General features: G+C 48.2%; 3 protein-coding genes across 4 annotated transcripts in view; 1 reads left to right on the top strand and 2 right to left on the bottom strand.

Moving 5' to 3' along the window:
* RAB3IL1 (RAB3A interacting protein like 1) overlaps window positions 1–14,106 on the bottom strand; it is a gene marked incomplete at its 5' end in the record, with an annotated part of 40,545 nt that extends 26,439 nt beyond the window's left edge. Inside the window, one exon of one of the 2 annotated variants that reach the window (XM_081063027.1) lies at window positions 13,750–14,106. The remainder of the gene's footprint in view (window positions 1–13,749) is intronic. The other variant, XM_081063019.1, reaches the window with a different exon arrangement.
* On the top strand, window positions 13,513–16,416 carry BEST1 (bestrophin 1; the record flags this gene model as incomplete). Its single annotated transcript, XM_081064312.1, is given in 11 exon segments — window positions 13,513–13,593; window positions 13,911–13,961; window positions 13,963–14,002; window positions 14,005–14,065; window positions 15,719–15,830; window positions 15,832–16,013; window positions 16,015–16,074; window positions 16,076–16,115; window positions 16,118–16,149; window positions 16,151–16,294; window positions 16,296–16,416. Coding segments are annotated over 11 exon segments (924 nt in total).
* Window positions 16,417–17,925: 1,509 nt separating this feature from the next.
* FTH1 (ferritin heavy chain 1) lies at window positions 17,926–22,388 on the bottom strand. The gene is made up of 4 exons (XM_081062600.1): window positions 20,271–22,388; window positions 18,784–18,930; window positions 18,343–18,468; window positions 17,926–18,246 (listed from the first exon to the last, which is right to left on the bottom strand). The coding sequence occupies exons 1-4, from the start codon at window positions 20,382–20,384 to the stop codon at window positions 18,085–18,087; spliced, it is 549 nt and encodes a 182-aa protein (XP_080918726.1). The 5' UTR covers window positions 20,385–22,388; the 3' UTR covers window positions 17,926–18,084.
* Between the last annotated feature and the right edge of the window lie 2,816 nt (window positions 22,389–25,204).

Genomic DNA, 25,204 nt, shown 5'->3' with positions numbered 1-25,204 from the left:
GAAGAAAGAACTGAAGACCTTAAGATTAGTGTTGCCCAAGGAATGCCCAGTAAGAACAACAGCGTGAAGCTCAAAGTCAATATGCTTAGAGTCTCCCATCAATTTTTAAGCTCCCATTCTTAATAATGAGCAGACAACCAAAACTATTAGACAACTGAGAAGAACCTGTAACATGAAAGAAATCAAACTAGTAAGCAGAATGAAAGCACCTTGCAAGAAACAGAGACTTTGTAGAGAAAAGAAAAAAACTCTATCATTAATATCCTCAAAGAGAGAATAAAAGTATTACATTCATGAAATAAGTGTGTGATTTTATAGAAGTAAACATTCAGAGAACAAAAAGAACTCTTGGGAATTAATATTTTTTAAGAAAACATCATGGCAGAAACAAAGAATGCTGAAGAAAGGTTGGAAGATGAAACTGAGGGAATAACCCCTAAAATAAACAAAAATTAAAACATGAAAAATAAAGGATTAGAAAATTGGAGTACAAATTTAGGGGGTTCAGCACCTGGATAACAAAGATTCCACGAAGAAAGGAAAGAAGAAAGTGGAGGGAATAAAGCATCATATAAATAATTCAAGATAATTTCCTCAAACTAAAGGATATGATATTTCAAATTGAAAAGCCCCCCCCCCCTTGTGCCTAACAGAGTCAATGAATTTACTAAGATACATCAGAATATGATTTCAGGAAACCGGGGACAAACAGAAGATCTTACAAGCTTCCAGAAACACAAAGACAGTCACAAAAAAGGATCTGGAATCAGAATGGATTTGGATTTCTCAGCAGTGACACCAGAAACAAGAAGAAAATGGAAGAATGCCTGGGCGGCCGGTTGGCACAGTAGTTAGAGAGCGCAGTGCTCATAACACCAGGGTTGCTGGTTTGATTCCCACATGGGCCAATGAGCTGCGGCCTCCACAACTAGACTGAAAACAACGACTTGACATGGAGCTGATGGGTCGTGGAAAAACACACTGCTCCCCAATTAAAAAAAGAAAAGAAAAGAAAATCAAGAAAGCCTTCAAAATTCTGAAGGAAACTTATTTTTAACCTAGATTTCTCTGCCAGCCAAACTATCATTCAAGTATATATGCAAGGTCTCAAAAATGGTTAACTCTTACATACTCTTTCTCAGAAACGGCTGAAGGATGCACTCCAACAAAATGAAGAATAAACCAACAAAGAAAACGGTTAGATCAGGAGACAGGAAGGCCAACACAGGACAAAAGGAAAGGGAATCTTCAGAATGATAATGAGGGCAGATGCTGGGATCCTGTGAGGGCAAAGATAAGAATTAGTCCAAACTGGAGGAGAGAAGATCAAGAAGTTGGTATGATGAGGGTGGTCATCACCATACCGTCTGCCACTGTACGACCACTTTGAACCCATGAACTATTACAGGGCGTGGTCAACCAAAACAGAAGAGTAAGCCACAAGAAAGAAGGAGAATACAGGGAAACAAGGAACCTGACCCAGGAGAATGAGAAAGATTAGTCCAAGGATGAGAAGAAAGTCCCAGGACAATGGCTACATAGCAGCACGGTGAGCACCAGCCCGGATAGAGAAGAATAATGGTCACTAGAAATGATGTCTCAATGGAAAGTCATTGGAACTGATAGATTAACTATGTGACTGAAGATATTGGAAAGTGTGGGAAGAATTAACAATCTGTACAAGAAGAACAAGACAATTGGTAACTTTAGGAAAAACCAAAAGTAGAAAATAGAATCATAGTTTCTAAAACTCAGCAAAGAATGATATTTGAGTAGGCATAAAAATATAAAGGTCAACTATTCCCTTAGCCCCTATTATTTTAACCCACAGTGGTACCAGATAAGTAAATTTTCATCTATCAAATAAAAAGTCAATAGATTGAATGATTAATAAAAGTTGTCAGTCAACTCCTGTGTTATTTAGAGATATGAAGATGGATAAATCTCAGAAGTAACAACTAGAGGGGGACAGGAGGGGAGGTAGGGGTGGAACAGAAAACTGCTGTATTTCATTACAAACCTTTTTGTGACTATTTGATTTTTTAAATTATATACATGTTACCACTTTGATAAAATCAAAATTAATTTTAGAAAGAAAAAGAGAAAACCACTCCAGCTCATTCTAAGGCCAGAAACATAAGAAGAATAGTATGAGAGTGGAAAGTATAAGCCAATCTCATTAGTAAACACAATGAAAAAAAAATTTAATGCAATATTAGCAAAGTAAACCCAACAACGAGCACATAAGGATAGAGATATAGACAAATGAATAGAATTGAAAGTCCAGAAATAAACTCATACGTGTATTGTCAATTGATTTTCAACCATTCAATAGGGGAAAGAAAAACCTTTTCAACAAATACTGCATGAACAACTGGATATATGAATACCAAAAAAATGAAGTTGGATCTGTACCTCACACCGTATACAAAAAATTAACTCAAGCTAGGTCAAAGACCTAAATATAAGAGCTAAATCTATAGAACTCTTACAAGAAAACATAACCTTGGATTTGGAAATGGTATCTTAGGTCTGACACCAAACACAAGCAACAAAAATAAAAATCTGATAACCTGGACTTCATCAAAATTTTAAAAATTGTGTATCAAATGACATTCTTAAGATGAAAAGACAACTCACAGAATAAAAGAAAATATTTGTAAGTCATACCACATATCATTTAAGGATCTAGGACCCAGAATATGTAAAGAACTCTTAAAACTCAACAATAAGAACATAAACAATTCAATTGAAAATGGGCAAATGATGTGGATGGACATTTCACCAATGAAAATATACAAATGGCCAACAGGCACACGAGAAGATGTTCAACATCATTTGTCATTAGGGAAATGCAAAACCACCATGAGATACCATGCACACGCGCTAGGATGGCAGTATTAAAAAATTACAGAAGAAAAATAACAAGTGTTGCTGAGGATGTTGGGAAATTGGAACCGTGATACAATGACAGTGGGAGTTTAAAATGGTGCCGCTGCTATGGAAAATAGTTTGGTAGTTCTTCAAAAAGTTAACCATAGAGGGGCAACTGGATGGCTCAGCAGGTTAGAGCACGAGCTCTGAACAACAAGGTTGCCGGTTCCATTCCCACATGGGCCAGGGACCTGCGCCCTCCACAACTAGATTGAAGGACAACGACTTGGAACTGATGGGCTCTGGAGAAACTGTTCCCCAACATTCCCCAATAAAAAATAAAAGTAAAAATAAAGTTAACCACAGAATTACCATATGACCCAGCACTTCTGCTCCTGGATATGTTCCCAAAAGAACCGAGGACAGAAGTTTAAACAAAAACTTGCACAAAAATGTACATAATAGCCAATAAAATAAAAAGAGGAAACAACTCAAATGTCCAACAGCTGGTAAATGAATAAACAAATTGTGGCGTATCCATGTTATTTATCACAAAAAGCAGTGAAGTGCTGATAAATGGTACAACCTGAATGAACTTTGGAAACAGTATGCCAAGTGAAAGAAGTCAGACACAAAAGGACAAATACAGTATGATCCCACTTATATGAAATGTCAACAGTAGGGAAATCCATTGAAATAGAAAGCAATTTAACGGTTTCTAGGGGTTGGGGAGAAGAGTGAATGGGGAGTGACTATATAATCGGTACTGAGATTCCACTTGGAAATGTTTTGGAATTAGGTAGTGGTGCTGGTTGAATGAACTAAAAGCCACTGCACTGTACACTTAAAATGGTTAAAACGGTGAATTTTATAGTATGTGACGTTTACCTTAATATTAAAAAAAAAAAATGACTGGAATGAAATACATTAAAATAATAACTTTTGATAATTTTTTGTTACTGCTTTGTATTTTCCTGTTTACAAGAAACACACAGTACAATCAAATTTAACTCTCTCTTGTCCTTGTCTGAAGGAAGCCTCTGACACTTTCCTGTGAACACAGATCTCCTGTGGAGTTTGTTAAAATGCAGATTATGACTGAGTCATCTAGGGCGGGGCCTGAGAGTCTGCATTTCTAACAAGCTTCCAAATGAAGTTGTTGCAACTGGGCCCCAGACGTCTCTCTGAGCAGCCAGGTTCTAGAAGTCAGCAGCAGGCGGTAGGGGACCATGGAGCAATTCACTGAAGCTGAAGTGCCAGTACAGAAAAGACTGTTGCTCCTGGGTGCTACCCGCCCCCTCCCTCCCCACAGGAGCCTATGTAACGTAGGTCTTACTTGTGGAAAAGGGGTGGAGTTGTGGTTGTCCAGGCAACCATGCCTCAGGCATCTGGAGGCAACCCGAGGCAGCTTGCTAGGTGGTCCTGTTGACCTGAGATGTCACCAATGTGGCTTACTCTTCATCTGGCATGCCCTTGTGCCACTCTCTGCCTCTGCCCTGGGGTCTGTTCCACCCACCTGGCCACCTCCTGGGGAAGGCTCCCTGGAAACTTATGCACAGACTCTTAAGAGAGGCTATCTGGTCCAACCCCCCGCCACACACACACCCAGCATAGGAGCCCCTCCAGGATGTGTCTGCCAGGCTTCCTCACCCCAACCCCATGGTCAGCAACTAAGGGCCCCAAAGCAGTTTGCACAGTCGTTACTGTAAGGGCTTTGGACCAGGCCGACTTTGGTTTGAGTAGAGGCTCAGGCAAGTTATTTACCTTCTTCTCTGGGCCTTGACATCTACCTGTAACAGGTGGATAACACTTCCTATACCCCTGGGGTTTGTTCTGATGATGAGATGAGATCATTTCTAAAAATTGCTTAGTGCCCTGCCTGGTACCCAGTAAATGCTGAGGACAGTGGAGAAACAGTTGTTCCTTCTCTTCTTTCCCTCCTACAAGGCCCACCACAGCGCTAAGTAAGCACAGCTGCATTTAGCACGTGCTTGTGGAACTAAAACCACAGGAACAGCCTGGAACAGGACACACCCTGCTCTGACCTAGACAGCGACCTCCTTATACCTTCCAGCTCCGGCTCTAAATCTTGGTGACTTGAGGCAAGTCAACTTCTTCCTCTACGCCTCAGTTTCTTTGTCTGCAAAATGAGCAGCTGGATGAGAAACCATTCACATTCTCTCATAGTGTATCAAACAGTTAACATACCCATTCGACAGATGAGGAAACCTGAGGCCACCGACTTGTAGTGAATGTGTGACAGCATCCAGGTCTCACTCCCAGTGCAGTTCTCCAGGAGAAGCCTGACCTGTGATGCTCCTCCTTCCCCTTACCTGCCCATTAGTCCCCATTCTGAGTTGGTGGGGTGGCTGGGTGGTGGCGAGGATGGGGTCTGTGCCTCACCTGGCTGGCTTCAGCGAGGCAGAGTCCATGGGGACAGGGCCGCTCAGAGGTCAGTGTTCTCCCCAACGCTGTGAATCCTCTTTCCTTGTGTCTCTAGTAGAGCTGGCTCTGGCCTATTCATGATATTCCGCTGTCATTGGCAGGACTGGGATTGGTGAAGCTGGACCCAGGCGTGTCCCAGTCTCTCCTGGTCCCTGTGTCTTTCTGCAGGAGCCAGAGCTTATACGTTCATCTCTTTGAATGTTGGGTCTATCAAGCCCTTCAGGGCTCAGGGCTGCCTGGCCCCAGCGCAGAGGTGTCGTCTGTCTTTTTTCCAGGCCCCAGGCTGGCAGTACCCCTCTTCTCCCCTGTTGAGCTGTGCTAAGCCTTCCTTTTCTTTCTTGGCTTCTGCCCTGTTTGTTCTGTGTTTGCCTTAAGAGAGGAGTGTGGGCTGCCAGGTACCGTACATAGAGCCTGGACGGAGCATCCAGACCTGGCTGGCCCACCCCAGGGCCCCTGCCCTTCTTTCTGCCCAGTTGAGGCAGGGTCTGAGAGGACACAATGGCAGGCCCTCTATGATGCCCCTGTTGCCATGGTGATCCTAGAAGAAGGCCATAGCATTCTGCCTCTAGAAGCTGCCCCCATTTGCCCAGCTTTGCTCTGCCTGCCCCTAGAGAAGGCTCTCTGCCGGGGGGCTCCAGAGCAAGAGCTCTGCTGCAATCAAAGTCTCCCCATCCCGTCGACCTCCCTTCAATCCCAACAGAGACCACGACCCTAACAGGTAGAGCTCCACCTCTCAGAACCTGACCTCCACTGGCGAGGTGATGGTGAATAGTGGAAAGGCACAGGATTCAAAATGGAAGAGCCATGTTCCAGTCCCAACCTAGCCCTTCACAGCTGTGTGACCTTGGACAAGGCAGGCCTTGAGCTTTAAAATCCTTCTCTGTAAAATATAGATGATAACGCCATATTGAACCGTTCCTCAGTAATGCCTCTGTGACTTTTCATGGGCTGTTCCCCTGACATGTAATGCTCTTCCATCCTTCTCAGCTCAGCTGAATTACTACTCGTGCTTCAAGACCCCGTTCAAATGCTCCCTTCCCCGTAAATTTTCCCTGACCTCTGTGCACTTGGCACAGATATTAGGCTTGCTGTTCTGTTAGAATTATTTGTTTCCCAGGTTTTTATTTGGTTACGAATTCTTGTTCTTAATTTATTTTTCAATTACAGTTGACGTGCAGTATTATAGTATTAATAGTTTCAGGTGTATAAGTGATTTGACATTTATATAATTTACAAAGTTATCACCCCAGTAAGCCATACACAGTTATTACAATATTATTGACTATATTTCCTGTGCTGTTCTTTACATCCCCATGACTATTTTTGTAATAGGCAATTTGTATTTCTTAATTCCTTTCACTTTTTCACCCATTGCCCCCAACCCCTTCTCATCTGGCAACCATCAATTTGTTCTCTGTATCTATTTTGTTTGTTTTGTTCTTTAGATTCCACGTGTAAGTGAAATCATATGGCATTTATCTTTCGCTGTCTGACTTATTTCACTTATTTCACTTCAGGTCCATCCATGTTGTCGCAAATGGTAAAATCTCATTCTTCTTTATGGCTAATATTCCATTGTATGTACGTACCACATGTTCTTTACCCAACCGTCTATTAATGGACACTTAGGTTACTTCCATATCTTGGCTACAATGCACAAGGAGTGCATAAGTAATGCTGCAATGTACATAGGAGTGCATATATCTTTTCAAATTAGTGTTTTGGATTTCTTCCGATAAATTGGCTATGAATTCCGGGAGGCAGGAATCAGGCTGGTCTCAGTTTTGAGCTCAGAAATGGTTTGTTGAATGACTACTTTGCAGAATGGAAAGCAGAAGAGGTCGATTCTGACTGGGTTGGGCCCCATCCTCAACAGGGATCAATCCTGGGGCCTTTTGTCCAAGCATGGCATCGATTAATCAGAGCCTGGCTGGCTGGGGACATTTTCATGGCCAACATCCAGTGGGAGAGACCATGACTTACGCCTGGAGTATGGCTGTCTTAGTACTGGGGTGGTGTCAGGAGCAAATGGCTGCTCATGGGGTGTCTCTAGGGATATTCTGGGGCATCTGGGAGGGGAAGGGGCTGGAGCAGCACTGTCAGTTGGTCCTGGGGACTTTGGAGATATTGTGAAGAAAACTGCAGTTCAGGGGAAAGGGAAGGATTCCAATTTTTCCCAACTCCCTCTCATGGCTTCTGATCAGAGTCCAGGAAATAAAGGATAAAGGAGCCACCAGTGTCCCCTCCAGGGTCCACACAGACTCTGACCAGCAGATCAGGCTTCTTGGGCCAGCTAGAGCCAGCTGGTCAAGGGCGCCCTCCAGTGGCCAACACAGGGGAGGCAAGAACCTGACCCAACAAAGGCTGATGTTGCATTTATTCCTTCAACTAATAACAAACTGAACATCCCTGTGGCAAGTGTGGTGCCAGGCACATGTTTCAATTGTAATTTAAAAATATGTATTTATTAATCATCTGCTAAATGGAAAGCTCATTCTCAAACACTGATATGTGTCGGTGGGGGAAGAGGGACTACAAGGTAGGAAAATACAACAGTGGTTCTCAACTCAGACTGTCCATTAGACTCACCTGGGGAACTTGAAAAAATACCAGTGCCTGGACCCTATCAGGACTGATTGACTCTAGAGGGGTGGGACGAGGCACTAGGGTTTGCAGACGGTCACCAGGAAAAGTTAACAGGCAGTCAGGCATGAGAGCCACTGGCTTGGAGAGTTGACTAAAACATTCCCCATTCAGCATTCTCATCCAGCTGCCAAAGTGGGTGTTATTGTCCCATTTCACAGATGAAGAGACTGAGGCTCAAGGAAACCTGCCCCTTTCCTCAGTTCAATTAAGGACAGAGATGAGAAAGGTGTTTCCCACAGGGTGCGAGGCAGGGATGCAGCAAATACTCCCCAAGGCTGTCCCTGATCTCTGAAAAGATTCCCTCATAGTTATCTGCTGTGATTAGAAAAGAACCCAAGGTCGAAGTGAAATAGTTTTTTTCTAGGCATTGAATTATCGAGGGATAAATGGTGTGTACCAAAATCATCTGTGATCTCAGCATTGTGAACACTTAGGAGTATGTCAGAGAGACAGAGAGAGAGGGGAGGGAGGAGAGGGGGGTGAATTTATTCTAACGTCCAAGGTCAGATTGCAAATCAGAGCTTCTCAAAGTGCTGTCGGAAGACCACTGGCATAATTCCATAGTGCCTGTTAGAAATGCAGTATCTCCTACATCACAGAATCAGACTCTGGAGAAAGATCCTGAGAATCCACACGGTTAACAAATATTCTTAGCCAATCTTACGGCCACAGAAGAAACAAGGGCCACTGTTGCTTTAAGCTTTCCCTTAAAACAAGAGGAACATGTCCTAGACACGCTTCGTTTCCAGCAGCTTAGGCGGGCCCTCGCGTATTGATTGACGTATTAAAATGTATGAAGCCAGCTGCTGAGATATTAACCAGCTGCTCTTGGGGACCTGGGTACATACTCTATTTCGCATGAGCTGGCTGGGAGCCAGCAGCATGAACACCAGAGCTGCTGTGTCATCCCACACTAGGCCCGGGCCACACACAGCAGCCCCCTTCCCCCTTCTTCCACAGCTCAGACAACCTACTAACTGGATTCTGTCAGCCAGTCACAGCCCAAATAGCCTATGATGTCACCAGCAGCCAATCAGAGCTCCTCACCTGTACACACAGAATTCTGTCATTCTTACAGATAGGGACACTGAGGCCTAAAGAGGAGCAGAGGCCCACCAAGAATCACTGCACACAGGTGACAGGGCCAGGACTTCTGACTGGCTCACAGTGCTGCCAAACCCCACAGGGCCTAGGCGGAGGCTCCCCCTCTGTGGGCAGCTCCTGGCACAGCAGCTGAGGCCCTGCGTCCCCGGCCCCTCCTCCCCATAGCTCTCCCAGCAAGATCTCAGGGGTCAGAAACAGATCCCTTAATCTCTGGATTTTAGGGTCCTGAGAAAATTGCAGGATTGGCAGGGCCTGTGGTGGAAGGGGTTGCCCGAAATTTCTGCCCTGCTCTCAGCCCCACGCCCCTGACCAGGAAGGAATTAGAGGGGTCCTGGCAGATTTTGCTGGCTGCTGCTTACCGGCAGATTACGAGGAGGGGCCAATACGAGGGCTTCTTTGTGGAGGTGCTGGCTTAGGGAGTCAAGTGACCACTTAGTACACGTATGGGCAGTGCCAGCCCTCAAGTGTGGGCAGAGACACTGGCCACAGGACCCCAGAGAGTCCCACAAGTCTAGTGGCCAGACCTTTTGTGGGCTCACCTGACCAGCCTGGTCACCAGACCCATAGGTCATCACCAGACCCCCCTATGAGAAGGGGTTGCCCAGACGGGCTGGGCTGGGGTTTTGAAGGCCTTTGGCATGGATGATGTCCCTGCATATGTGTGTGTGAGGTATACATGCGGGCAACACGCGTGCAGCTGTGTGGGCGCCTGTGTGTCTGTGCAAAGGCCCTGAGGTGGGAATGAGCTTGGTGTGCACCAGGCACAGAAAGACAGCCAAGGTGGCATCAGAGCAAGTGGGGGAGAGTGGGTGTCAATCAGCGCTTCAACAAATTGTAACTGAGCACCTCCTTCGAGAACACAAGATAGAAACCTTCATTCTAAGGAAGGAATAGGCAGTAAACAGGCGGATGGCCTGTAAAATGTATCAGGCTGGTGCAAAAGTAATTGGCAGTTTTTGCAATTCTTAACCTTTTAAACTGCAGTTACTTTTGCACCAACCTAATAATTTCAACTATAACATGATTAAGTGCTGTGTAGAAAACCGGAGCTAGGCGAGGGGACAGAAAGTGTGGGTGGCCCTGGGATGCTATTTCCAGGTAGGGTGGCCGGGGACATGCTTTCTGGGGAGGTGACCTGAAGTGGGAATAAGCCACATAGTTAGATGAGAACGAGTATACCCAGGGCAGAAGGACCAGCAGGTGGAAAGACCCTGAGGCCATCACTCAGTAAACATTATTTGAACATCTCTGCCAGCAGGCTCTGTTCTGGGCCCTGGGACAGGAAGGTGGACAAGGCTGACCAGACTCCTTAGCAATTCTTGCTCCAGGGTGGTTAAGGAAGCTTGGGGAGCTTATAACCAAATGGGTTCAGAACAGAGGACTGAGCACAGTGTGTGGACTTGTCCTATAATTTATGGGCATAGACTTATCTGTGTCTTCCATGCCAAGGCTGTGGGCAGCCTCTGGGCTCACTTCCCACAGTGCACAGGCAGTCAAAGCCGGAAGGGCCTTAGAGGCTACTTCATCACCATCCCGGTGTCCTGAAGGAAGAGCTGAAGCCCAGAGCACGGGAGGGTCTTGGCTAAGGTGACACATGAGTCTAGACAGGCTCTGACAAAGCCACTTACTCAGTGGCTTTCCACCTGTCTGTCCACCAGGGCCCAGCCCACCTGTTGCAGCCCTGGCCGTGACCATCACCTACTCAAGCCAAGTGGCTGCTGCCCGTTGAGGTGCCTTCTCCCGCCTGCTGCTAGGCTGGCGAGGCAGCATCTACAAGCCGCCTGTTCTCTGTTCTCCGGCACATCTGTGACCTCGGTCTTTGGCCTTTCCTGTCTGGGTCCTGGTTAATAAGAGGGACCCCTCTCACGTGCTCAGCCCCAAACAGCACATAATAGGCACTCAGTAATTATTCGCTGAAAGAAAGACGATCGCAAAGGAGCTCCAAAGTCCCTATGGTACCAACTCAGCAGGGACTTAGGCTGAACCCTGGGTCCCCACAGGGCCTGGCCACCTGGCCAGCCACGCCTTCTGCGGGTTCCCCTACCCACTGCTTCTTCATTATGCTGCAGGCTTCATGACCCCCGCAGAACACAAGTACTTAGGAAAATGGAGCTTGCCACACAACAGGTCTGGGTGCCCTGGGTGTGGTTTGCCAACCTGCCAACGAAGGCCTGGATTGGAAGTGGAATCTGGGACCCTGTCCCGCTCCAGAGCCTGCTGACCGCGAGCCCCCACACAGATGGGGCTGCTGCAGAATGGGGAGGGTTGTGTAGGAACAAGGTTTCCTACAAAGAGAAGGCTTGAGTCCCCTGCGAGTCTTCCCAGAGCTTGCCTTGGGGTTGTAGGATCTTTTCCAATAGGATTCTACAGCCCAGTATGGCCCCTCCCAAAGTTCCCTTTCTAAAATGAACCTCTGAGATCCTGGCTCCTTTTTGATAGATGAGAAGACTGAGGCCCAGAGAGGTTAAGTGAGCTGCTCATGATCACACAGCCAGGGCTGGACCATGATCACCAGACCCTGGTACCTGGGGAAGAGCCTGGGAGAGCAGGTGGTGGGCAAAACCCCAACCCTCCGTCCTCCGCCCCCTACCAGGAGATGAACACCTTACGTACATCTGATGTATGACGACCGTATGCCTACGACTGGCTCAGTCTCTCACTGGTGTACACCCAGGTGAGGACTAGGCCAGTGAACATGCTCCTTTGGGAAACTGAGGCTAGGAGGACTCAGGAAGCAACCTGTCATGGCAAGGACTCACTGAGGGGCTGAGAAAGAGGCTCAGCCTGGGAGCTGGGTCTAGAGTTGGCAGGTTCTCTCTAGTGCCAAGTGTGAGGAGTCCAGGCTCCTGCCTGGTCCAGTCTGGTGGAGGCAGTGTGATTATCCCATTTTAAAGAGATCACAGAGACCCAGAGTCACACGAGTGCGTGAGTCAGAGCAAGGCCTTGTCCTCCCAGCCTTGAGTTTCCTGACCCCAGGTCCCCGACCCAGCCCATTTCTGCTACCTCCTTTTCCACCCAGGTGGTGACCGTGGCAGTACGCGGCTTCTTCCTGGCTTGCCTAATTGGGCGGCAGTTTCTGAACCCAGCCAAGGCCTACCCTGGCCGTGAGTTGGCGCTCATTGTCCCCATCTTCACATTCCTGCAATTTTTCTTCTGTGTCCGGCTGAAGGTGAGCCTCACGGGACAAGGCTGAGCTGGGGATATGACCAGAGGGGTCACGGCCAGCCAGGAGAGGACAGTCTCAAACGTTGGAAGTCGGCCCTCTGGCGTCTCTACCTCTTTACGTACAAAGAAATTGAGACCCAAAGGGAAGCGGGACCTGCATGAGGTCTGTTTCTGATCGGAATGCTTCACCCAAGGCCTGGAACTTAGCAGGCATGAGAGACATAGGGAAAGCTCAGTTGTCAAGCCATTTGATGCACCCTCAAGAGAATGTTCTCCGATAGGAGTGGCAGTCAGTGGCAGGCCGTATTGGTGAGGCTACTTCTCACTCACTGTCCCTAGTGATGAGGCCCTGGTCTCAAATTTGTTCCCTTTGCTTAGTAAAACCAAAGCCCTGAGGTTAACCACCCTCGGCCCCCACCCCTTAGAAAGCAGATAAGCACCATCTTTCTTTACTCAAGATGTCTGTTTGGGGTGTCCTTGTCCCCACCCCAAGTGGTTTATCCAAGCATTCCTTCCCATCACATCCAGTGTTTTTCCTAACAGAAGGACCGAGTAACAGTTTTCTCTCCACCTTTTTATCTTTCCATCCATTTCCCACCCACTTGCCCTCTTCCTTATTTTTTGGTAGTGTCTCCCTCTCTCTCCCTTCTGTCCATGTTTTACACACACACACACACACACACACACACACACACACAGTGCTATGCCCTCTCCCCCTCCCCCAGTTATCTACAGATCAAACCCAATCACACCATTTTGCTGCTTGAAATTCTCCTGTGGTGCCAGTGGCTTGCAGGATGTCCCCTGCACTCCCTGCAGCTCACCACCACTGCAGGGCGTTGGCAGGAGATTCCAGAGGTTAGTGTCCAGGAATCTGCCCGCCTGGGGCCACCCTTTAATTCAGCACAGCCTCAGCATATAGCTCTGTTGCATTTGAAAATAATGAATAAAGGAATGTTTGAGAGCATGAATGAGTAACTGAATGAATGAATAGAATTATGCATCTTCAGGTAAGATATAGCGAGGGGAGATAAAGGCGGCGACTGGGTTGAGTGACACACACAGGGCCAGCTCTGGGTATGCAGGGAGAGAGTGGCTTGGGAATCCAGAAGGGAAGGGCAATGCCCACTTGTGTGGGCGGCTGAAGCCCTTACCTAGTGGCTTTAGAGGCAATGATCAGGCAGGAAGGGCATCCTGGGAGGGGTTGGGGTGAAAAAGGCAGGAGCCAAGGTTTAAGGGTGGTGAGCAAGGCTACCCAGAGGCTCATCGACTCCCAGCATGGCAGAGCAGCTCACCAATCCATTTGGAGAGGAGGATGATGACTCTGAGACCAACTGGATTGTCCACAGGAGTTTGCAGGTGTGGGGCTGAGGAAGGAGCCTGTCCCATGGACCCTCCCCAAATTGGACCCATGGGCTCTCCCCAAATTGGATCGGTTGTGTAGGGAGGCCTGACAGTGAATTGCCTCACCCCCCCACCCCCACAACCATTCCCATTCACTCCCAGGGTTCTCACCCCAACTTTTGAGGCTGCAGGTAGGTGTCTGTCTCTCCATTTCACAAGTAGGGAAACTGAGGCCCAGAGAGCTGGAAGTGACCTCTCCAAGTCATCTGGCAAGTTCATGGTCCTGCTTGGATTGATCTTTCTGTTGGACTTCTTCTGTCCCTGGAGACCAGGTGTCCCTGTTGGCTGTGGATGAGACGTGCCGGACCTGCCCCCTGAAGGAGCAGGTCACGTATGTACAGGAATGATGATGTACCTCATCCCCCTGCAGAGCCGCTTCCACCCAGTCCCGTCATCCTTCCTTTTTTGGGGGTAACTTCAATATCAGGTGGGCAGTCCAGGGAACCACTTCAGTGGATAGAAAACCCCAAGTGCAAGGGCCTGCCTAGGACCTTGGAATAGCCTAGTTAATGCATAATCGGTGCTTGCCAAGTGTTGGGCACTGGCCTAAGCTCTATGTACTATGTTAACTATTTTTTTCTTCCCAATAACCTCGGTTTGCTCTCTGCAGTTTTCAGAGGATGAAGTGCAGGTTCAGAGAGGTTAAGTAAGTTGCCCAGCCCACGGTCACATAGCTAGCGAGCAGCTTGTGGGTCAGGGATGTCTGACTCACCTCCACACCTTTCACTTACTGTGTGCCGCTTCAGGAGTCTTAGGTACTTCCAGTCTAAGCCCCTCACTGTGTTCAGAGTTGGAAACTGAGGCCCAGAGAGAGAAGGGACTTATTCAAGTGCAGTCAGTGGCTAGTGATGCAGTTGGGATGTCAGGGCCGGGTCCCCAACTCGGGTCTAGAACTGTGTTTTCTGATAAGCCAGGGTGTTCGCATGGGGAGTTCAGTGTGTGGGGGATGGTGTCCCTGGTATGGGGGAGGGGCAGCAGGCATATTCCAGCAGGAGGCTGGGTCATCCCAGGTGTCTTCGGGGTAGACTTTATGCTACAGAGAAAAGGCCTTGGATAACCCACAGCAGCCAAACTTTTCTCCATGTGGGTCCCGTTTCCCTGGTTTGGTCAGAATCCCTTTTGAGTGGATGCTGGTGCGAGGTGGACTGAAGGGCCGCCCCAGACAGCTCTCTCTCCCCAGGTTGAGAGTGGAGTGGACTTCAGTGCACGTCAGGGTCCATACCATCAAGGTTTTCCTCCACAGTACTAAGCTGTTCTCTTCTTGCTCGAATATCCTATTAAGCTATAATTAGAATTAGCTGGAGTTCCCTAATTGGTGTGAGCAAGATTTAGAAAAGTGATCAAATGAAGGCTTGCTTAGGTCAGAAACATTTCTGGAGGTTGCCCTTGAGTTCTACACGGCCAGTAATCCAACAGCTGAAGATTGGGGAGAAGGAGGGGGAGTAACAGAATAATAATGCCTCCAAGGAACACAGAATTTAGTGAGGGAGCTAACTCTGGACACACAATACAGGTGCGGGACGCCTGGGAAAGGACAGAACATAGAAGAGAGATCACGTTTGGCCACCTGGGAGGTAGCCTCCAGCCGGGCTTGGAGATGGGCCTTGACGCATGGGGAGAATATGGACATGGGCAAGGGCAGGCCTCACCCCGGGGTAGGTGGGCCTTCTCTTGCAGAGTAAAGGCCTTGTGTGCCCAGAAAGCCAGACTTTTCTCCTTGGGGATGCGGCTCTCCAGTGGGAACCACAAATCCTTGGCTTGCCCATAGTCACTCCTGGGCTTCATCTAACTACCCCTACCAGGATACCAGTAATTCAGATTGCCTGGATCGAGGGTCGTAAAAGGGAAGATGTAGGTGATGAAGTTCCCCTTCAATGCCAGGCTAGGCTGTTTGGGTGTTAATGTGGGCAAGAGGGAGCACAGAACAGTGCGGTGAGTCAGAAGGCACAGGATGGGTCAGGGCCTTGTGAGAAGATGTGTCCTTGGCCTTGGGCCAGGAGGGAGCAGGAGGAGGGAGAAGAAAGGTCAGGTTTGGTCCTTTGTTCCCCCCACTCATCCCTCAGTCTCCTGCTTCTTCCAGTCTGCATAAGGAAGAGAAGGAGTTCCAGCCAAACCAGGAGGAGGAAGAGGACACTCACACTGGCGTCATCGGCCGCTTTCTGGGGCTGTGGTCCCATGACCAACCCCCCCCACAGGGCAAGCTCAAAGACCACACTCCTTTTGCCCAAGAAAGAAGTCCTCCATGAGGGCCAGTCTGAGAGCCTCCTGGGAGCCAGAAAGAGCTCTAGGGACCAGCACGACAGCAAGGCCTGGCAGATGAGTGGGGAGGACGCCGTCACGTCCGACGCACTGTATGGGAGGTCAGGCTACCACAGTGCCCCAGACACCCCTCAGCCCCGTCCCAATGGTCTTCCCACCCAGTCAGCACCCTCGTCTTCAGACTCTCAGGCATAGACAACACTGTCAAAGACCAAAGCGTATACAGCCTATGATTCCTGGGACCAAGAAGACTTGAATTGCTCCTGGAGTACGCTGGGGCCTCAAAGAGCACCCACAACTGTCCCGTGAAGACGTCCACTGTGGAGTTGAACCTGACAGGTATGTCAGAGGCCCCTGAAAGTCATCTCAGAGAACCACATACACAATCTACAAGCAAGGCACGTTATACTCAAGGAGCAAGATCCCTATTGGGCCTTGGAAAACAGGTATGTCCTCTCCCCACATCGGGGACACTGCTCTCCCTCCGTGGGTGGCCTCCACCAGCTTCCCTTGCTCTGAACCCATCCTTCTTCCACAATTTTAATTATTTTTATTTATTGGGGTGACATTTGTTAGTAAAATTACATAGATTTCAGGCGTACAATTCTGTATTACATCATCTATAAATCCCATTTCTTCCACAATTTTGTTATGGTACCATCACTGCTAGAGCTGGCCCAGCACTGGCTTGGGGTACACACCTGGGCACCTCAGCAGAGGCCCTAGGGAAGTGTTGCGGAATTTTTGCTCATTTCATCCAAGAACCTGGCATCACCAGGAAGAAGTCCCAGGAATGCAGGTGGAGGAAGATGAGATCATACTGAATGATGCTGGAGGAAGGGCTACCCAGGCAGGCTCAGATGGGCAGATGTTAGCCTGGATCCAGCTCACTTTGAACAGGGGTGGCAGACAGCCATGGGGGCTCTAGGTTGTAGCCCAAGAACTCAACACACTGCCCAGCTAGGGACTGCATGAGCACTGCCCCCTAACCATTCATCCTGAAGCACTCCTGCAGGGTGCCACACCTCTGAGAACTGGCCGAAGGTCAAGGGCACACATGTCCCTTGGAGAATCTTACTGCTCCTGGAACCTCACCAAGACTTCTGAACTTAAATGGGCTCTTCCTGCTTCCTTGGGGTCAACCTAAAGCTGTCACAAAACCACCGATGTTCCCCTTTATTCTGTATTTCCTGGACACTCGTCCAAATACAGATTCACCCTACCTCACCCCAATCCCCATATGGGAGAGAAATTTAACTTCCTATTTCTAGATTCTCAAGCAGTTACTTCTGCAGTCAGAACACACAGCTTTGTGATTAAAAACTTAAAAGGGCTACAGTCTGTCTTGCTGCTAAGGCTAAACAGAAACTTACAAATCACTGTGGCTTATTTAGGAAAGGCTGTTAATAGCTCTGCAGTCTCCTGACATAGGTCACTGGTTTTTAGTATTAAGTCTCAACCTTTGCTTTCCTACTACAGGTAATTTTGTACTGAAATGTTTTGTACCGAAATGAATATGCAACTCGATGTTGCATATTTTTTCCAATTCTCAATAGGGATGAAGCACATTCCTAGCCTGCTTTCCAAGGGGGATGTTTCACCTGCCTGGTCCTGCCTGCATGTACACCAACAACACGCTGACCCAGTCAGCCATATAGCTGTCCACACTGAAGAGTATGTTTTCCTATGACAGCCCGAATTAAATGGTTAGCCCAATGCATAACAAAAAATCAGTAGTTGCAGGACTACTTAACCCTCTTGTACATAAAAATTACAAAAGCTAGAATGAGTCACTGGAAGGAAACATGTAATTCCAAACACCGAATTCAGAATCAGGAGTCCTTTAGTTCTGTCTGAAATCAGCACACACGAACAAGCCTTGGTATCTTTCCCAAACTTAGGAGTTTCATACAACTAAGGATTTTCCTAAGTATAAATCCTCTTAGGCGTACTACATTTTGATTGGTGTGACTGAATTGTGGGCCTAGATATACTTCTAGCCCATCCCAAAAACTCCAAGACAACATCTGGGTACCAAATTACTTTATTTAAAGAAATGGTACAAATGAAAGAACGTAAATAGACGATTTGGTACAACTTATAGAAAGATAAAGGTAACCCCAACATGCATGTACTGCTTTGGTGACCAGGAAGTCACCTCCGTGGCTATTGGAAGCCAGCCAAGGCTTAGCTCTCATTACTGTCTCCCAGGGTGTGCTTGTCAAAGAGATACTCTGCCATGCCAGATTCAGGGGCCCCCATCTTGCGTAAGTTGGTAATGTAGTCACCCAATTCTTTGATGGATTTCACCTGCTCATTCAGGTAATGAGTCTCAATGAAGTCACACAACTAGAAAACAGAAAAGGGAAGAAAGTTATTGGTCAGCTTTCCCAGGCCCTAAGGAAAAAGACTTCCTCCATTTACTCCCACGTTGCCGGTACTCACATGGGCATCATTTTTGTCAGTGGCCAGTTTGTGCAAATCCAGCAGTGACTGATTCACACTTTTTTCCAAGTGTAACGCACATTCCATTGCATTCAGTCCATTCTCCCAGTCGTCACGGTCTGGTTTCTGAATGAGAGGAAGTTAGGTCAATGCATCTATAGTCTCTACCAATAAACCACGACAATTCAGCAGGTACCTAACGTAACCACCGAGCTTTGGCAAAAGGGACATCTGAGTTTCCCTTGACGACAGTTTCCAATGTAACATCCTTGCTCATTACCGTGTGCCTACTTTAGCTAAGATGGTAGGCCTAAAAGAGCACGAAAGACAAAAGCCAAAAGTATCCGTATTGTAAAAGGGCAACTGCTAGTCTGACTGATTTCTGACACCTGAGAACTGCTAGACTCTGCACGCGTGACAGCCGTAGGACCTTTTGTTCACCTTGACATCTTGCAGGAAGATTCGGCCGCCTCGCTGGTTCTGCAGCTTCATCAGTTTCTCAGCATGCTCCCTCTCCTCGTGAGATTGGTGAAGAAAATATTTGGCAAAGTTCTTCAAAGCCACATCATCGCGGTCAAAGTAGTAAGACTGTAAGTGGAACGTGAACATGTTACGTTAGGAGTCAGGCTGTGTTTCTGGATTGAACACAACAAAATTAGTTTCTACTCTTAAAATACAAAAATGAAACCTGGTCCTTGAAATTCAAAGTTTACTACAAGGAACCTTTACAATACCACAGGAATACCAGTATGGAATGTCTGAAAGGCCTGTATTACTGCAAAATTCTTACAGCCAGTGTCAGATTTCCCTGGAGAGGGTGTGGGAGTATTTACCCTGCATTATTAGCCCCTCCTCCCTGATCAACCCCTTTTAAAACATGAGCTTGCCAGCTTATGGCAGACTGAAGGATTTCTAAAATTAACTTACTAGGCAAGGTGACAAGTGTGTGCAATGCTAATGTAGGTAAATATTATTACCAGTAGAAAGCAAAAATTTGACTCGGTTTTGGACACTTGCTACATTCAGGTGTTCCTCAAATGGAATGGCAGTCATAGAAATTCAGGCCTGTTTTCAAGAACATGTCTATTCTTGGATAATTTGCATGATCCTAAGACAATTCTAACTAAAACTCCCCCCACATCAACTAAAACCAGGATGTTGAAAAACGGATTCCACTGATCACTACAGAGAATAGTTCCTTGCCCAGTAGCCGTCAGTGGGTTTCATCCAAGAATTCAGGGTTCAATTATTAGAGGGCTACAACTCTTATTACAGATACAAAAAAAGATAAATTAAGTAGCCAGGCACTAGGACGGGTGACTAAGACAACTTCCTATCCACAGAAAGGGAGATTCTAGAGATAGGCTTCAATTCAAGTGGGACATAGAGATAAGCAGCGCAGAGGGGTGGAGACAGCTGCTCGGGAGTGGTCGGCCCACGGGAGATAAGTCACTTAGCACCAGCCCCCAAGGCTGCTATTCGACACCGTTACCCAGGAGGCTCCGCCATACCCAGGGGGATGGCAGCTGGGCCGCTTCGTCCTTTACCAAAGAAAACAGAGGGACACGTAGACGCAGAGCATGGGATGGAAATGCAGAAAAATGTACCTTCCTAACTGCAGGACTGTACAGCTTGTACGTGCTGCAATCCCGGGATTTCAAGAAACCAGGCTCTCCTTAGACGTAACGGGGTGCGCAGAGGAGGCCTTTGCCAATGACCAGGTCCTCCCAGGGCGCAGTCGGAAAGCGCCAACTGCCCAGAACTTCTGCGCAAGCCCAGCCCCGGGAGACCCGGAGCAGCCTCCATCTCCCCGAGGGGCGCGTGGGGGCGGAGGGCCGCCCGGTAGCCACACCCCCGCTCCGCCCCCGGGGCGCCGCCCCCGCGCCTCGCCCCTCGCGCCGCAGCGGGGTCACCGCGTGCCCGCTCACCATGGACAGGTAGACATAGGAGGCGTAGAGCTCCAGGTTGATCTGGCGGTTGATGGCGGCCTCGGAGTCCTGGTGGTAGTTCTGGCGCACCTGCGAGGAGGTCGCGGTCGTCATGGTGGGCGGCGAAGGAGAGGCGGCGGCGGCGGCGCTGTCGCGGTGGCAGGAGCCTTGGGGCGGTCCGAGGCGCTGGGACGAGGTGGCGGAGGGCGAGGGCCGAGCTGCGGCGGGACGGGGATGAGCGCCGGGTTCCGTCCAAGCACTGTTGAAGCAGGAAACCACGGCAACTCCAGGCGAAGACTGTGGCGCAGGCCGCTGCCTCCGGCCTTTTATAGCGGGAGCGGGCGTCAGGCCCGCACTGACCAATCACGCGCATTGCCCGTCGCACCGGGCCCCGGCTTTTCCGGTGGGCGTGAGGCCCCGCCCCGCTGGGGCGGGGGGGGAGGGGAGGCCCGGAGGCCGCGGCGGGGGCGGGGCTGTGCGCTCGGCGGCGCGCTGGGTGGGGTTGGAGGGACACGGTGGGGAGGGACGGGAGGCCCAGCTGCGAGCCCGGACCCGCGTGGCCTCCTGGGTGTGGGAACCCACGGGAAACGGCCCCGGGGCATCAGGGCCACTCTAGTCCCCAACGGCACCCCAGGCTCTGGGCCAAGGCCGAGGGCTTGTTCATCGGAGCCGCGGAGCCGCAGTTAGCACACCCCGAGGTGGTGACCTCGTAATGCAAATGGGGAAACTGGATATGGAAACGTGGGCCCGGGGAAGCCGATTGAGTCTGTCTGGTTGGACTGGGAAAGGACACGCTTTCTCTTCCTCAAAGTCTCAGAAGCTGCAACATGGAGGCGGAATGGGGGGCCCACGGCCACCTCGGATCAGCCCCCGCCCTCCCGCCCTTTACCGAGAGCAAATATGGCTCCTGGTGCAGTTTATACAACAAAGGCTGGGCGGGCCATGTTTCCCGACAGACCTGACACCGCTTTCCCTGTGGGAGTCGTTGAGATGAGCTCCCTGGGCCCGAGAAAATCACTGGTGGCGCTTTAAAACTCAGATCGAAAGTTAGAGAAAGGAGAAGAGACTTGGACGTGGATCGGGAGGCGATGCTGTGTGGCCATTTTGAAATGGCCTCTTTTATCCGGTGCGGTTTGCACCAGGGACCCTGGAGGGGCAGGTCCACCGCATGAGGCTTGCAGCTACGACCCAGGCGTGGAGCGGGTGCAAGAACTGGAGCCGGGCTCGAGCGCCGGTCCCCCAGTCTGCGGGCGTCGAGGTTCACTATTCTCAGCCAGGTCCTTCGACACAGGGGACACTTACCCAACATGCTAACCTGAAACTGGAAGCTGGACTTCCAGACCTAAAAGAAACGACTGAAATGTCAACAAGTTGCTGATGGAATTATGGCTCTTTCTCTTGGGTCTTTATTCATTTCAAAATAAACGTTACTTTCGGGGGGGGGAAAATTTAGTGGGGCTAGAGCTTCAATAAAGTAAGCAGAAGCAAGCTGGGAGAGGAGAAAAGGGGCCTTAACTCCGCCTGGGATAGGAGATCAGGGAAGGTTTTCCTAAGAAAGTAACACTTGCGCTGTGGGAAGAAAAAGTTAAAAGGAAGGTGAAGTGGAGGAGGGAGATGAGGGAGGGAATTCCAGGCAGAGAGAACAGCACGTGCAAAAGTGTCAAAGTGTGGAAATGTATGGCCTGTCCAAGGTACGTTAAAGAAAGAGTATAGGCCTGGAAAGTAGTCACGTTGGAGAATGCTGGTAGGGTAGTATAGGGGCCAGGTCAGGAAGGAGTGTGTGCCATAAAAGGGTTAAATTTTATCCTGGATGATCTGGAAACACTAAGGGATTTCTACCACATTCGTTTTGTTTTTCAGAAAACTTACACCGAATCAACAGAAAAACCATTAGGATAAGAGTATAGCAAGTCACCAGTTACAAAGCTTTCCTGTATAATAATAACCATCAGTTTAAAAATGTAATGAAAGAAAATTTTTTTCGTTTACATCGGCAACAAATGCTTAAAGTACTTAGGAATAAAGGTAATAAGAAATGTGTGAAGAAATGTTTACTGCTGGACAGAAAAGAAAACTTCCATCAATGAAGAGACACCATGTTTCTAAATAACCAACCTCAGTTTTGTAAAGATGTCAGTTCTCCCAAAATACACCTATAAATTCAATGCAATTTCTATGAAACTGGTTTTTTTTGGGAACTTGACAAAATGATTCCAAACTTCATTTGGAAGAGTGTGTAGAATAGGTGATAAGCATGTGGGGGAAAAGGTTAGGGGGGAAAATTTGCCCTCCGAGACATATATATATATATATATATATATATATATATATATATATATATATATATGTAAAATATTAAGTTACTATGAGCAGTTGGTATTGGCAAAGGAAGAGCTGACTATATCAGTGCAACGAAACAACCCTACCCACCTATGTATAGGAACTTGGTAGATGCTAAATTGGTAATTTATTAGGGGAGAAAGAATGGGTTCAACAAATTATATTGAAACAATTGACAGTCATGTGGAAGAAAATGACTCACTATTTCAAAACATGTTCCAGCTGGATTAGAGATTCAAGCTTTAAAAAACTCTATGAAGTTACTAGAAGAATATATAGAAGATTATCTTTTAGAATTTTGGGATAGGGAGTGTTCTTCTGAGGCTGTCGAAAGCCATAAAAGGACAGTTGGCGATCTGACTACTTAAAAATGAAAAGTTCTGTTTAGAGAGTGGTGCTGGTAACACCAATGTGGCTGGTTCGATCCCTGCATGGGCCACTGAGCTGCACCCTCCTTAAAAAAAGAAAAGCTCTAAGACAAAAGATGCCATAAACAAAGTTAAAATTCAAATGACAAATTGAATTGATATTTGTAGCTCCTATAAGTAGTGAAGATGAATAAACATACTATATATATTCATATGTATAATTATATACATATAAATCACACCTTATAATTGTCTTCCCTGCTACTGTATACTGTAAGCTGGAGGGCAGGCATTCTGGGCTCCCAGCATTGTGCAAGGTGCTTGTTAGTTGGTGCTCAGTATTTGCTGAATGAACAGATGGATGCGCGATTGAATGTGGAAGATGGATTAAAGTCAGGCCAGCGGGTTGGGTACCAGTTGGGAGGCAACAGCCCTAGTTCTCAGTGAGCAAAGAAGACAGAAAGCAGATCTGAGAGATATGGAGAAGACAGAACAGACAGAATGAGGTGGCTGATTGGATATTGGGGGTGGGTGGTGGTGAGGGGTGGGAGGTGGGCAAGGGAGCCTCCCACCTGGGCTGCAGCTGCCATTCACAGAGAGAGCACTGGAGGAAATGCAGTTTTGGGGAGAGGCCATTGGGGAAGGCAAGCTAGGTTTTGGACTGGAGGTGCCGAGTTTCAGGGCCTCCAGGACATCCAGGTAGCCAGAGCCAGCCTAAAGTTGGACCCACCAGAATGAAGTTGGTCTGCTGCAGAAAGAGATTTCATGAACCACTATTGGCTCTGTGCTTGGTTAAACACATACACAGTTGTCGAGAACGTCATGGCAAAACTGAGGGACAGTCTGGGCTGTAGAAGTTCACTGGGGAGGTCGGCTGGGAAGAATGAAAGGGAAGTCTTGTGCTGGGAGTGTGTGTGTGTGTCTGTTTGCATGGGGAACCCAGGGTGTCAGAACTGCCATCTCCAAGCTTCTAGATTCTTCCGAAGCTGGAGCCTGGTCTTTGGACCTTTGTTAACCAGAATTTGGCCTCCCTCCCCTTCAGCCCTAGCTCCTCGTGATTTTGAGGAGGTGGAGAGTTTGGCTGGCTTCCAGGGACTGCAGCCTCAGAGGGAGGAGGCACAGAACCACCTGGCCAGTGGTTTTTGCAGAGCTGAGGAATTCCAGAGCTGAGGAATTGCAGAAGTGGGGCAGGGGTTTGTGTTGGAAGTTGCTGCCCCACCGTGACTCAGCACTCTGCTGGTCTGGAGGGGTTGGGCTTGGGCTCCAAAAGTGCTTTGTCATGGAGGGAAGGGGAAGGCTGAAAGTCTTGGAGGGTTGTGACTTCACTATATGGAGAGGGAGGGAGAGCCCCTCCCATTTCCTCTTGTGACTGGCTGCCTAAGCTGGTCCAGGAACAAAGGTGTCTAGGTCTGCCAGCCAGGCCCCACCGCTTTTTGCTGGAAAGGGGGGTGGGTATGGCTGTCACTTTTCCTCCTTATCTCTCCCTGAGTGCCTTCCTGCCTCTTAGCGAGTTCTCAACAGTTACTGGGTATCTTCCTTCTTGGGATTGTTGCTGCAGGCATACAATTTAGGATTCCACAACTGGAAAATCATAGACACTCAGAATGCTAAGGCTTAGAAAGGATTTTAGAGTTTCCAAATCACCATATTTTACAGATAAAGAGATGACAGACCTGTAGGAAGTTAGGGCTCGTCCCAGGCCATAGCCACTGGAAGAAACAAATGCTAACATGTAGGAGAGGGCACTTGATGGAATACAGCGTGGTCATTGAAAATGACAAATTTGTCACTGCAATGTGTATGTGAAATGCTGTGACGCGAAAAAAAAGCGGAGTCCAAAATAGTTCATGCAAAGCTGATTGTACAAAGAAGGAAAACCACCCGGCTGGAAATGTCAATGAGGATTGGGAGAGAATGGGTTGAGATGTTTTCACTGAATAGCTGATGTTTTAAATGTCTGGGATTCCCCCTGAAGTTAAGTAAGGGAAGTGTGCAGGCAATTTGAGTTTCAGAATTTTGAAATTGAAACAAACAATACTGAATGAGATTTGGGTACATTTCTGGATGATGCAACCATGATTCAGAGTGCTTGTCTTTAAGCCATTTTCTTGAAAACCCATGGGGCAATGTAGACTCAAAGTCTAGGTACTCAGGATCCCCCTTTTCCAGGAGATTAAGGTCAAGAGCCAGGACCTGGGATGTTAGAGATGATTGAGAATGGAGGGT

The sequence above is a fragment of the Rhinolophus hipposideros genome (genome assembly GCF_964194185.1).
Source record: "Rhinolophus hipposideros genome assembly, chromosome: 10".
Lineage (NCBI taxonomy): Eukaryota > Metazoa > Chordata > Mammalia > Chiroptera > Rhinolophidae > Rhinolophus > Rhinolophus hipposideros.
The sequence above is the reverse complement of the archived record's forward strand: the minus strand, read 5'-3'. Positions and strand labels throughout refer to the sequence as shown.

What these genes read in the sequence shown, in the direction of transcription:
- FTH1 (XM_081062600.1), bottom strand. Translation starts at nt 20,384, where the DNA reads ATGACGACCGCGACCTCCTCGCAGGTGCGCCAGAACTACCACCAGGAC. An exon ending in CCTATGTCTACCTGTCCATG is followed by an intron (nt 18,931 to 20,270) that starts GTGAGCGGGCAC and finishes TTCCACTTACAG; the next exon opens with TCTTACTACTTTGACCGCGA. An exon ending in CTGACAAAAATGATGCCCAT is followed by an intron (nt 18,247 to 18,342) that starts GTGAGTACCGGC and finishes TCTGTTTTCTAG; the next exon opens with TTGTGTGACTTCATTGAGAC.